The 14461-nt window shown below is 32.0% G+C and overlaps 1 protein-coding gene across 1 annotated transcript; it reads left to right on the forward strand.

Moving 5' to 3' along the window:
• The first annotated feature begins 8370 nt into the window (after positions 1 to 8370).
• LOC114740959 (ervatamin-B-like) lies at positions 8371 to 10193 on the forward strand. Its single transcript, XM_028929217.1, has 4 exons — positions 8371 to 8878; positions 8969 to 9198; positions 9297 to 9440; positions 9536 to 10193. Exons 1-4 carry the CDS (start codon positions 8392 to 8394, stop codon positions 9803 to 9805), a joined length of 1131 nt encoding a protein of 376 aa, XP_028785050.1. The 5' UTR covers positions 8371 to 8391; the 3' UTR covers positions 9806 to 10193.
• The last annotated feature ends 4268 nt before the right edge of the window (positions 10194 to 14461 follow it).

The raw sequence follows: 14461 nt of genomic DNA on the forward strand, positions 1-14461 counted from the left end.
TTGAGGGAAAATCTAATTGGCTGCGGCTTTAGTGGATAATAGTTTTGAGGATTTGAATTAGAAATTTTTCATCTTTAAAATCTTCTTTTATCTTGTTATATGGCTGTCGTTTACGCCTGCTTCTGGCCATATATATTTTTGAGCTTCAGTTGTAAGAAGCTTCGATGAATAACATATGTGTTGTTGAACTTTAAGACTTGTTCTGTACTTGAATTTTTTTTAGATATATTAAAAAACTTTTCTTTTCTTTTCTTTTCTTAAAAAAAAGTGAGTTGGTGGTCTCCCTCATTTCTTTTGGTTTGGTATGCTTCAATTTCTCTCACTCTCAGGTCCATTTGTCCTTTTGGTTGCCAGGGTCCTCAAGGGCTAGTGTGACTGATGATGAGCCTAATGAGTATTCCATTTTGAATCTAGATCTGGACAAGTTTACTTTTGAAGAAGAAGTCTCCCATCTATTTCAAATGTGGAAGAAGGAGATGAAACGAGAATATCAAACCCAAGAAGAGGAGTCACAAAAGTTTGAGGTTTTCAAAAGTAATTTGAAGTATATCAAGGAGAAAAATGCAAAAAGAGAGTCACCCAATGACTGCAAGTTGGGTTTGAACCAATTTTCAGATATGAGTTATGAAGAGTTCAGCAAAACTTACTTGCATGAGACAGATGCACCCCCTTCTTAAGGAGCTGTAACTCACGTAATAAGGCATTATAAATAAAGCGAAGGATCATATGTTGGACGTTTGCAAGTCTTGTACAATTTTAATGTATGTGTTTGGTGTAAAGAAATGGCAAATGATTTGCCTTTGAAATAAAGAGTTTTTTTATTATTAACAAAAGCTCTGTACGTACTCTATGCCCTTTGATCTACAGAATGAATTAGGGCTAGTCGCTGTACTGAGGGGTAGTCTAGTTTCTAAATACTAAAATTGTAACCCCAATGAATTGTACTTATTGTGGACCATCACACGAGCAGAAAACTTAAGGAACTATATCTTTTTCTGGCCAAACATATGCAACTATTTATTAATAATTTCATTTGAGCTTGATCTGTTGGTGACAAAATAGAGCCTAGTGAAAGCACGATTACTGTGTTTTCAAGTTGACCAGGGTCCACGGAAAATTAACTCTCTTCGCCGTGAGAGCCAAAATTCTCCCCCGTGATTCAAGTTTTGTGGAAAGTCAAATCTTACTGTGGTAATAAGAAGAACCATGCTGGAAATCAAAGATGGTTTACGATGGGTGCCACCTATATGCCTTTGCGTGTTCGTTTAATTCTAAGAATCGAGTGATAAGTGACTGTTGAGGCTGTGAAGATAAGCTGAAATCTAGAGGATAAAAGCTTCTAGTCTTTTATCCTTTTTATGCACAGTAAGATTGTGATTTGTGGAGCTTTCTTCGTGAGAACTTCTTCCTTTTGGAAAATGTTACTCAGTGTTGCAAATTAGCTTCTGTTGTTAAGCTAAGGAATTGTTTAATGGGTTTATTGCATTTATGACTTCTTTTTTTTTTTGTTTGTTTGTCTGTGACTCCTCTAAATAGATTATTGGCTAGCATTCATCTTTCTTATGTCCTGTTTTCCATTTGTGTGAGAAAACCATCATATTTATCGCACGAGATGGATGGAATCTTTATATATATATATATATATATATATATATATATATATTATAGACACAAACTACCTCCGGTCCTTAATATAAGACCTTGTTTGACTTTTATTTTGGTCATAAATATAAGACCTCAATCTACTTTGTCTCTCATATTTATGCATTTTTCCCCAATGCAGTCCTTCTAATAATGGTAGTTCCAACCAATACATTTGATTAGCAAGAGTATTTTAGGAAAGACAACACATATTTATTACAAATAACTAACTTAACTTATTTTTTTAATCTCCTCAAATTAGTCAATTAGCTCTTATAATTAGGACCGAATGTAGTATAATCATTATTGGTCCACGTGGTACTTTCAATTCTGGTCGCTGCGTGGAAAGTTTTTTCAGTAAATGATTTATTATATAATATCGAGCTAAAATAATTGATTTGGGATCACGATTAAACCTTATCTTGAAGTATGTTGGAATAACATGGGAAAACTAATTTAGTAGTTATAGTTTTGTCAGATTTTGAATCGAGTCCTTCCAATTTTGTTTCCTTTTTATTATTAAATCCTTATACAACTCTCATCCTTATTATTGTGTCACTTATAGGAAAAGATTTTGATTTTTTTTATTTGTCATTTGTATCCTTTTTTTAATGCTTTATTTTTAATTCTACCCCTACTAGTTATAGTAAAGGTCAAGAAAGAGGGAATGAATGAGAAAAAATATGCTAGTATTTAATACTCTCTATGATGGGGGCAAAAGTGAAAGATTTAATCTATTTAGTACTCTCCTTGGTATGTGAAAAACTACTAAAAGTGACAAATACTCCCTCCAATCCTATTTATAAGCTTTAAATTTGAAAAGAGGTATGGTCCATTTATAAGCTTTAATTTGGATTTGTCTTAAATTTAATTAATATCATGTATTTTTTAATGTTGTCCCTAGTTATTTTTCTTGTATCATATTTTTTTTGTTTGAAAAAAAAAATATATTTTGAATCTATTTATTATTTTAAATTAATTTCAGCTAATTACTCGATTTTTATGAATTATTTATTTTATGTTTATAATAAAAACAGGAATGAGTAATAAGTTGGTAGTTTATAACTACGACTACGTTACATGGGTAGGTCCTTCCGCTAGAAATTCTCCAAACACCGTTAATGAGTTGTGACATGGCACTGAAAATTTTTTTTTTCCCTAAAAACCTCCTCTCTCTCATCTCTCAGCCACTCAGACCAGTTTTCGCTGCCCAGAAGAAGTGTCAATGGTCATCGGAGCTTCCTATGGTTCAGACTTCAGATCATTGGAGAAGGGGAAAACATCTCTTTATTTGATGTGTTGCCGCTCGGCTTTAGATCCACGCGGCTTCTCCTAGCCCATGGTCGTATCAGAAGCTAAAGCACGATTTTATAATCGAAACAAGTTTGGATACACTTCCTAAACTAATTGAATCTAAGCCATTCATATCTCATTTTGCATAGCTTGAATTTGATTTTTTTTACTTTTATTTGTTTAAAATAATTATTTTAATATGTATATAATCTAAAATAAAAATAATATCTTAATTGTCATTTTTTAAAAAAATAATTTTTTTCTATTTAAAAATAATTAATTAAAGATTTTAAATCTGAACCGTTCAAATCAGATATAGATGGTTCAAATCTGAGAAGTTTACGGTACTTATCATGATGATGGGTATTGAAACTGGTTCTTTTTATAATCAATGATCACCGGATGCAGTTAAAATGCCTTCATATCTCTATGCTGAGCGTAGAAATTTGTTTATATATATATATATATATATATCCACAACCCATTTTTTCAAAGTCCTTATTTTGTCAGTAAGTCTGAATCTGAATTAAATAATATTCTTCACTTTCTTAATATAAGACCTAATTGGCAAGTTAATATTGATTCTATATGTAAGACCTATCTCACATATTTATCAGTTTTTTTTCAAATTAACTCTATAGATCTTCCCCAACAATAATTAAGTAAGAGAGTGAGAGAAAAATTAAGAAAGATGCTTAAGGTGTTTTTAAAAAAAATGCTATATTAACTAAGTTAATGAACATCCTTAATTTATTCAAATTAGTTAATTAGGTCTTATAATTTATCTTTATTTTAATTTTATTCTTTATAATTTCAAACATCTTCAAATTTAGATCAGTTTAATTTTTTTTTGGCGTCATTTATCAGTTTAAAATGTTAATTTCTATATTTTAATAAAAATCTGAACTATTTTACATATTGAGGAATTAAAATGTTATATACGGGGTAAAGTAGCATTTACCACCCATATGTTATGTTTTAGATGCATTCATCATGCTGATATTATTTTTTTAGTTACATCCAACACCTTAATCTTATTTATGGTTTATGGCTCTAAATACACTATCAATAAACCGAAGAAAAAAAAAAAGATTTAGGTTAAGTTTCTTATACACATTACATCAATTCTCCAATCATTTTTTTTAAACAAAATTCTCCAATCATATGTTGGTCCTGTGTTTTTGTTTATTTTTATGTGAATTCATAACTAAATACTACTACCTTCAGTCCTTAATATAAGATCTCATTTGACTTTTATTTTGGTCCTAAATATAAGACCCCAATCCACTTTGTCTCTAATATTTGTGCATTTTTTCCAAGATAATCCTTTTAATAATGATAATTTTAATCAACACACTTGATTAGCAAGGATATTTTAGGAAAGAAAACATCTATTTATTAGAAATAACTAATTTAACTTATTTCGTTAGTCTCCTCAAATTAGTCAACTATTATAATTAAGATCGAATGTAGTATTAACTGTTAATATATATAACATCAGAAACTTTGTAAGTATTGTCGTAAATAAAATTAAGATATTGAAAACATAAAAAAATTAGGATGCTAAATATATCTTAATAAAATTAAAGTATTTTATCCCTGTCAGAGATAACATTAGGATGGGGATGTTATTTAACATTTATATATATATGTATGTATATACGTATATTTAAGGCTATAGCATGTGATGGAAAAGTTTTTTTAAATATACAATCGTTTGTACGCGTGGCACTTTCAGTCATTGTCTTTGTTCATTTTGGTTTTCTTTTTGTTTTCCATTGTACGGGTGGCACGTAGTCGCTGGGCGCGTGGAAAGCTTCTTTCCACTAGGTGCCTATTTTAGTACCCAAACCCTTCTATTAAAATCACCGATTTGAGTATTTGAACCTGTCGTCCTCTTTCCAGCGCTGCGCTTCCATTATTATCTTCCACTTTTAGTCATCCATCTAAGGAGGAACCCGCGTCTTGGGGCATGTTGTAACAACTCTATATATAACAACTTTTTTTCATATAATTTTAACATTTAAAAAAAAAAAAGGCAAGACAATCATGTTTTAAATAATTTACTATGCTACTAACAGCCTTAATGTCACTTTTCAACACTAATTACAACAATTTTTTTTTTTACAATTTCAACGTTTGAAAATAAATACAAATAATAAGGTCACGTTGTTAAAAAAGGTGTTGTAAATGATATTGGTGAATTGTTGAAACTCCACAAAAATGTTATGAATGCCATTAGCAGTGTAGTGAATGATTTATAACGAGGCGCTTTTACTTGTATTTTTTCAAGTGTTGAAATGATTTAAAAAAATTGTTCTAAATGGCGTTTATAGAGTGGTGAAACTCGTTATAAATGTTGTTATTGCCGTTGGAATTGTGATAAATGATTTTTAACAGGGCTTTTTGCTTTGATATTTGCCTTATATGTTATTTTGTATTTGGTGGCACAATGGTTATCAAACCTTTTGTAAGCTAGGTGTTCCCACTACAAGTGTACGAGTCATGACAGGTAATAAAGTGATGAGCAAAATATTGTTCCTATGAAGATTTGGGTATAAAGCCAGGTCAAGTATTGATTATCACACTTTTACCTAATTTGAGTTGCACAAATATATCAAGAATAAAGAAAAATTATTTTCAAAATTAGAAATAAATGAAAAGGAAAAGTGATTCTTCAACTCTAAAGACAAAATGAGTCCTAAGATTAGGTCACTTGAGTTTTTTTTTTTTAAAATAAAGGATCATATTATAAATTTAGCAACATTTCAAATTTTTATTTCGGTCATAAGTATTTATTTGGAATTTTGAAGTTTGAGATATTCTATATTGTTTTTTGAAATTCCAAGAGTATTTTTTTAAAAAAAGTTTTTTATAATAAATATGCATGTAAGAAAACCATTATATGTATAAGATGTGATGAAATCTTTGTCATTTTATATATAATGAAGCGCAATCTTTGTTTTTTTATATATAATTGTTTGTACCGGCTGCACTTTGAATTATTATACTACCTCCGGTATTTAATATAAGATATTGTTTGACTTTTATTTTAGTTCCAAATATAAGACCCCAATTCACTTTGTCTCTCATATTTATACATTTTTTTTCAAAGTAGTCTTTCTAACAATGATAGTTCTAGTCAATACACTTGATTAGCAAGGATATTTTAGGAAAGACAACACCTATTTAGAACAAGTAACTAACTCAACTTACTTCCTTAATCTCCTCAAATTAGTCAACTAGTTTTTTTAATTAGGATCATAGGTAGTATGTATGTATTTATTTTCTTTAGTTCACAACTGTATGGGCGGTCGTGGTCGCTGCATGGAAAGCTTGGCCTTCCCTCTGTAGATATTCTCCTCGGCCCAAGCTGTTCGTCTCAGGTAACTTGTCTACATTCTTCTTTCTTTCCCTGTATTTCTAAATACTCCTCATGTTCTTAATATAAGATTTATTTAACTAATTTAATTAAATTAAGAAAGTTAGATAAGTTAATTAATTATAAGAAGTATGACATATTTTTTAAAAATACTATAATCATTTTTCTTAATATTCTCAATCCCTCGAGCTACTTAATTATGATTGAGGAAATATTAATAGAGATAATTTGATAAATATGTGAAATAAGCTTTATATTTAAGATTAAGATTAACAATAATTATATTATATATTAAGGACCGGAGGAGCATTTTCTAACTTTTCTTTTCTTATATGATTAGTTCATGATCAGTAACCCTCATTCCATTATATCTCGTAAAAGTGTGTTTGAGCAACTATATATAGCTAGACAATGCTGAAAGTAAATAAGTACGAGTAGAGATATGAATATAGCAAAGCTATGCCATTGGAATGATTTTTGGTGCTCGTCAGAGTGATAAACACCCCAAACTCATTATATTTAAACAATCAAGTATGATTTGGATGGTCCATAGATTTAATTTATTTTTTAATATTTATTTTTAAATTATTTTTAAAAATGGTAATTAAGATATTATCTTTATTTTACATTATATACCCATTAAAATAATTATTTTAACAAAATAAAAATAAAAGAAATTAAATCTGGATGACCCAAATCAAATCTAGATGGTTCAAATATGATGAGTTTGGGATGCTCATCATTTTGATGAGTAACGAAACTCATTTCCCATTGCCATCTGCCTACTACTGCGCGTAAGACAAGAAGACATCTAAAATTACAATTGCATACAGAACAATTCAATGGTTTATAGTTCTCATCGTTGTGATGAGCATTAAAACTGGTTCCACATATATATATGCTCCTTTGATCCTATTTATAAGTTATTTTCAACATGTTTTATGCACGCTAAGAAAAATGTTAAACTTTATTAACTCTCAGTTAAAATTTAACAACTTTTTGACTTTATCCTTATTTAATACACATTATACCCTATGAGAACAAAGTTAACATAACAATAAATGAATAGTAGAATTATACGTTCATATAAAAAGTTTCTCATTTTGTGAACCAAAAAATTTCTTCTGTCTTATAAGTAGAACTAGATGAGTGTGTGTGTCAAACTTCTTATCAACTTTTTTTATAAAAACAGCTAAGAATAAGACATCCTTTGTGCTTTTGTTGAGTTGGATTCGCATCACACTTTGTTTAATATTAAAAATCCACTATAATATCACGAGAGCAGACAACGTATTTGTCATCTTTTCTTATCACTGTACATATCTGTCATTTTATTCTTAATTTCTTATCACCATAGAATTGGTGAGCAAAATGAAAATTACGAATATACTCCCTCCAATTTTTCCTGGGGAGCCATATTTTTTGTTTCCCAATCCTCAGATTGGCCTGACATACAAGTAATTAAATTTTAAACATTTCAGAGGTTGCAATCTCCATCATTTTCGGCAGGAGAAAGCACAAGAACACGTAGCTTGGCTTTATGGAAATTACTGTGGAAATGGGGACACAATACCGATCGCATTTGCAGAATCGGGTCTTCATTCAGTGCTCATCACAACAGTGCTGATTAATATAATACAATCTAAACCATCCAAAATCTAATATGGATGGTTCTGATTTAAAATTTTTAATATACAATTTTTTTAATAATAAATTTATTTTTTAAAGATATGTTAGTTATGATATTATATTTATTTTAAATTTTATATCTATTAAAATAAAAAGTTGATTAAAATATATAAAAAATTTAAATTCAATCTGAATCATTTAAAATCAATTTGGATGTTCTAAATTGTGATGAGTACTCTATGCTCATCATTGTGATGAGCATTGGCACTCGTGTCTCATGTTTGGTCGTCCTTACTTTCCTCCTCAATCATGCAGCACTTAATAAAAGTCAGCTGTGATGAAGGCACTGTACCTAGCTGCCTCTATATATAGGGAACAATAATGCTATGCAAGAACCATGCACAATCCAAACGCTTAGCTCAATATCTATCGCCTTCGAGTGCACAATGAGTTCACTTGCTATATCTAAGTTCTTCCTCCTTTTCTTGGTCTGGTATGCTTCAATTTCTCTTACCTCTTCTTCCAGTGTGCCTGATGAGTATACCTTTTCGGACCTAGATCTGGACAAATTCATTTCCGACAAGCAAGTGTTCCATCTATTCCAAATCTGGAAGAAGGAGACTGGACGAGAATACCAAACCCTCGGAGAGGAGGCGGTAAGATTTCAAATCTTCAAAAGCAACTTGAAAGAGATCAGAGAGAAAAATGCAGCAAGGAGGTCACCCAGTGACTATAGCTTGGGTTTGAACAAATTCTCAGACATGACATACGAAGAGTTCAGCAAACTGTACTTGCACGAGACAGAGGAACCCGTAATGGAAATCAACAATAGCAAAATGATGTTCAATGACGCATCATGTGCAAATGCACCCTCTTCTTGGGATTGGAGGACCAAAGGAGCTGTAACTCATGTTAAAGACCAGGAAAGCTGTGGTAAGTTTAAATTTGCTTCGATCTTTTGTTATAACCTAATTGTAGCATACTATAATAGAAGCATAATAGCAAATCAAATTCATGTTGTAGGTTCTTGTTGGGCATTCTCTGCGACCGGGGCTATAGAAGGAATAAATCAGATAGTCTCTCAATCGCTTCCAGAAGTATCTGAGCAACAGCTTGTATCTTGCGCTGCAAGTCAAGGCTGCAAGGGAGGGTGGTACGTCAACGCATTTAAATATGTCATTGACAATCATGGTATTGCCTCAGAAGAAACTTATCCCTATGTAGCTCAAGATAGTGCTTGCGATATCTCGAAGGTTAGTGTTTAGACTTGTGTGAACTAATTGGGTAGTTTAAATTTATGTAATTTTTTTAATTATGGTTTTATTCTTATTCTTATTTTACTTTGTTGCAGGCTGCAAACACAATCGCTACTATCGATGGCTATAATTATTGGGCTCACAGTCCTGTATCTGAAAATTCTCTCCGCTGTTATGTTTACAAGCAACCTATTAGTGTTTCCATATATGCAAGCCCGCATTTGAAGTCCTACAAAAGTGTAAATCATATCTTCTTTACCTCATCATCATATCTCTACCATCCAGCAAGACACATTTGAAAAGTAATTAATAGTTGTTTGCTTAACTGTGACAGGGAGTCTTTAATGGAGATGATTGCTCGGGCATCGTTTCATGCAAACATAATCATGCTGTATTAATCGTAGGATATGGTTCATCAGGGGATGGTCAAGATTATTGGATTGTTAAGAACTCATGGGGATCCAACTGGGGACGAAGTGGTTACATATTCATCAAAAGAAACACCGGTGCTACGGAGGGAGTATGTAACATAAACTGTTCTGGTTCATACCCAACCAAAGGGAAGAAAGAAGCACCTGCCTTGAGGCTTGCAACTTCCATGTGAAGCACGCCCTCCGGGAATAATAAATTAAGCCAGGCAATATAAAGCTGTGTGAAGGACACCAGTTAGGTGTTGTACCATGCTTGTATTGGGTATAAATAAATGGCAAATGATTTGCCGCGGAATAAATAAGCCAGGCGATATATAGGCCCTGTTTGTTATCATGATAAAAATCACTTATAAGCACATTTCACGTAAGTTGATGTAAAATTTCTATCACATATTTACATTGTATTCTGTAAATCACTATCAAAAAGTTACTTATAAGTTGTTCCAAACGGGCCCATAGTTGTGTGAAGTACACTACTTTTGTGTTGTACTATGCATGTATCGAGAATAAATAAATGGCAAACAATTTGCTGAGGAATAAAGCTTATGTATGTTTAATTAAGAATGAAAGCTCTCTCTATATATATATCCACATATATACTACCTCCGGTTCTTAATATAAGAGCTAAGTGAAAATTAAATTTTGTTCTAAATATAAGAGCTCAATCAACTTTATCTCTCAAATCTATAATGTTTTATCTAAAATACCCTTATTGATTGTAGGGGGTTATCACTGAGAAATAGTTCCATTGCATATGATTAAATAGGACAAGTTAGAGAAGTCAACACATTTAATTTGTTATATTTAACTAATTTGATTAATTTTCTTAATATTTTCAAATTAATTATTTAGTTCTTAATTAATGACCGGAGGTAGTATTTACTTCACCTTCTGATATTCATATTGAATTGGAGCGCGCTGTTAAAATGTGAAGGGAAGCAAGTAATCAGTTATGAAAACTTGAGTGTTGTTTTCATGTGGATTAATAGTTTCTAAGTACTAAAATTGTAACCCAAATAAATCTCAACTAGCCCAACGCAAGTGAGTTTGGGATCAAATTGAACTAAAGACATAAAAATGACAATGAGTTTGAGTGACATTTTTTACATATTATGATGCAAAAAGTTTGGGATGCTGATTTTTTCCTGGTATTTCAAATGAAGTAAATTTCCTCGTTTTGACTTGCTCTCAATAGTAGCTATCTAAGACTCCTTCCCGTGAATCATTAATGTTTAGTAACAATTTCCTTTGAGTTAATTCATAATTTCATAAACAATTGATCAAGAGACATAACCAACAATGAATTTGACGAGAGTCTCCTTCTCTTTTTCCTTATTCCATGAGTGGAGTCAAGGGGGCCTTTCAAAAATAATTTCTCTCTCTATGAACTTCGGCCAGACCAGCAAAAAGGGAAAGTAATTTTTTTTTTTGGGTGAGAAACGAAAGTAATTTACTTAAAAAAGAATAATCCCTCCCGTTCTTTTTATAAACTTTAACTTTTTGAATGAATCGGGTCTTTTTTATAAGCTACAGTTGGAAGATGTTTGAATATTTAATGTATTTTTTTACTTTTACTTCTAATTAATTATATGGCTCTCTCCTTTTGTTTTTTCCCCCCTCATTCTCTCTCGTATCATTTGTTAATCATTCTCCCTCCCACTCACACCCCAACAAATGAGGATGTTTTAAGAAAAATAAGTTGTGTTTTTTATATATTTGTATTCAACTAATTTTAACATTTGATTTACAAAATTTAATTATTTAAAGCTCATAAAAGAAGTCGAGGAGTAAGGCAAAGTGGAGAGGAGGGGCGACAAACAGGTCAAATAAAAATTTGCCAACCATTTTTATGGCCTGAAGCGACCAAAAATAAATTTCAATTCATTTTGCCAAATGAGACGGTATGACAATCTTCGTTGCTTAGTAATTAAATCATAGATTTCATTGAAAAAACTAGGCTAAATTATACAATACTCCCAAAACTATAAGTCAGTTGCATATAACTTTCCTCACATTTTAAAGTTTAAATTCAACGCCCATAATTTTTTATTATTTTAGTATAGAGACCTTACTGTTAGGACACCGTTATCTTTTTAATGGAATTTGCGACATCAGATCAACATAAGACACATTGTATCCTACATGGTATCTTACATGAAATCCCATCCAAGTTAATTTTATAAAACTCTCCTGAACTGTAAGCTAGTTGCACATAACTTTTCTGACATTTTAATACTAAACCCCCTTCCATTTTTTTTTCCTATTTAATGTTTATCAAAACCAACTCATTACTTTTAGTGTAAAATTTTTACAATGTTATGGTCTTATTTTGTAATATTAATAAACTTATTAAGATTTCACCAATTGTTTATTAATTAAAATAGCAATTTTTGTGTGGCAAAAAATAGAAGGAAAATGTTATTTAAAAATATGTGTTAACAAAAATATAAAATAAAAATGAGTGTGGGTTGTGATTGGCTTCTGTGCATGTTGTGAATGGCTCAAATGTAAGTTGTGATTGGCTGATGTGTAGGGTGTGACTGTATGTGTAGCATGTTGTCATTGGTTAGGTGTGGTTTGTGATTGGCATCTATGCATGTTGTGAATGACAGAAATGTAAGTTGTCATTAGCTGCTGTGTAGATTGCGATTGGTCGGTGTGTATGTTGTCAGTGGGCTCTCTGCATGTTGTGATTATTGTATAACTAAATTATCATTTACTTGATATGTAGATTTATTGCTTACAACAGTTTCCTTTAGGAAAAGAAAAGGTTTCAAAAATGAGAATATCATTATCTATTGGGATGAGGAAAAGGTGAAAGCAAAAGTAAAATCAGAAAAAAGTTGTGACAGAGGCTTACTACGTGGTGTTACCAACGTCAGTGGGGCTTAATCTGGTGCATCCAATACAAAAATAAAGCTAACCCATCTGGTAAGTAAATAATGTCTAGCTGATTGTGGTGTTGTGTACAATTTAGAGTAATAATTACTTTAATTACTTTTATTTTGCAGGAAATAAAGAGAACATATGAAAGGTTGGTGATGATAATTGGAGAAGAGCTGGTTTCCCTGCAGTTGAGGTTAATGGATGAGAGTGACAAGGAAGATGTGGGTGGAAGCAGTAGTAGCGAAGATGATGAAGAGAACTCAAGTGAAGATGAAGAAACTGGTGGAGATGGTAAAGGAAGACCAAAAGATTCAATACATGAGGAAGAATAGAGTAAACCCGAAAAAGATGATAAGGAAGAGAAAAAAGTGGTCCGCTTGAAGAAGAAAACAAATCTCAACATGAAGAGAAAGGAGAAGGGAATGAACCAGAAAAAGATGATAAAGAAGAGGAGAAAAGTGCTCCACCTGAAGAAGAGAGTTAATCTCAACATAAAGAGAAAGGAAAAGGGAGTGACTCTGCATCAGCAGATGATGGAGAAGAACAAATTGAGGATAAGTCTAGTGATACAGCAGTAGAAGAGGATAAGGGGGAAGGCAATGATGAGGAGGGAAAGGATGAAATGAACAAGGAAGCACAATAGGAAATGGAAGTAAGAAGATCAACACAGGTGAGAAGCCATGCAATCAAATCTCCATGATTAGAGGAGGTGAAAAGAAACTCGTGGCAAGAGAAAATTTGATGAGAAAGAGGAATTATTCTGGATGTTGACAACAAGATGTGATGAAGATGAAGGTAGCAAGTAAGTGTTGGGACCGATTTAATTGGGACAACTAACCGACAATAATTTTAGACATACAACTAAATTGCTGATTGTTTCTTTTGGTGTAGGTACATTGTAGAGATGTATAGGTACTTCCTGACACGTGCTGAGCTTTGTTGCCTACAAGACAGGAAATGGATGAATGACAAGGTAAGACTGTTGTTTACATAGATAGAGAAGTTAGCAATTTCATTATGATTATGACTAATTGTTTGTGTTTGTGATATAGTTCATGTCTATGGTAGCGAGAATTTTAGTGGGAGATGAGAAAGAGAACTATGGTCGTGTCATTAGGCATATATTTTCACCCAAGTTGATATAAATAATGGCCACTAATCCTCTTAGGTGGAGCGTGGAGAACCATGAACATGAAATCTTGCCAGAGTACTTAAGATATAACATTGGAGATTGTGACTTCATACTTGGCCCCACCCTTTTTAATTACTATTGGTTCTGTTATGTGTCAGATGTGAGAACCATGCATTTCTATACCCTTGATTCATTGGTCGATAATTTGACTATATTGAGAATACAAAGAGAGGAAGAAGATGTAATCAAAATGGGGAAGAAACTAAAGAGGAAGCAAGGGTTTAGGAAAAGACAGATAGATCCTAAGCAATTCATGGCAATAGAGATTGTATGCACAACTTTTCATTCATTCTATTACTTGCTAATGTGTTATGGTTGCTTGTCTGCGTAACTGTCCTGATTGTTAATGCCTACTGATTACTTGTCATTGGCTACTATTAAGGTTGTTAATACTTCCTCATAACTTGTCATTCACTACTGTCAAACCTGTTTCTTTATTCTTTCTTTTTTGCAGAAAGATTGTTTCTACCAAGTGTTTCGTGTAGTAAAGCCGGCACTATTTGAGGAAGACAAAAAAATTGACAAGGATGTCACATGGGCAAAAGTTAATGTGCAATCTGACATGTGAGTGGTTGTTGTACATTGCAAGTTTGCGTGTTTGAACTTTTGGGAACTAATGTTTATTGACTAAAGTATTGGTTTTTCCTTTGCAGGGACTCTTGTGGGGTTTATGTTTTGAGCTGGCTACAAACATGGGATGGCACAAAGCATGGTGATGACAATTACACAATACCTAAGTACTCCCCTCAAG

Source organism: Neltuma alba, unplaced genomic scaffold (assembly GCF_004799145.2).
Source record: "Neltuma alba isolate B1F8T4 unplaced genomic scaffold, ASM479914v2 tig00000578_pilon, whole genome shotgun sequence".
Lineage (NCBI taxonomy): Eukaryota > Viridiplantae > Streptophyta > Magnoliopsida > Fabales > Fabaceae > Neltuma > Neltuma alba.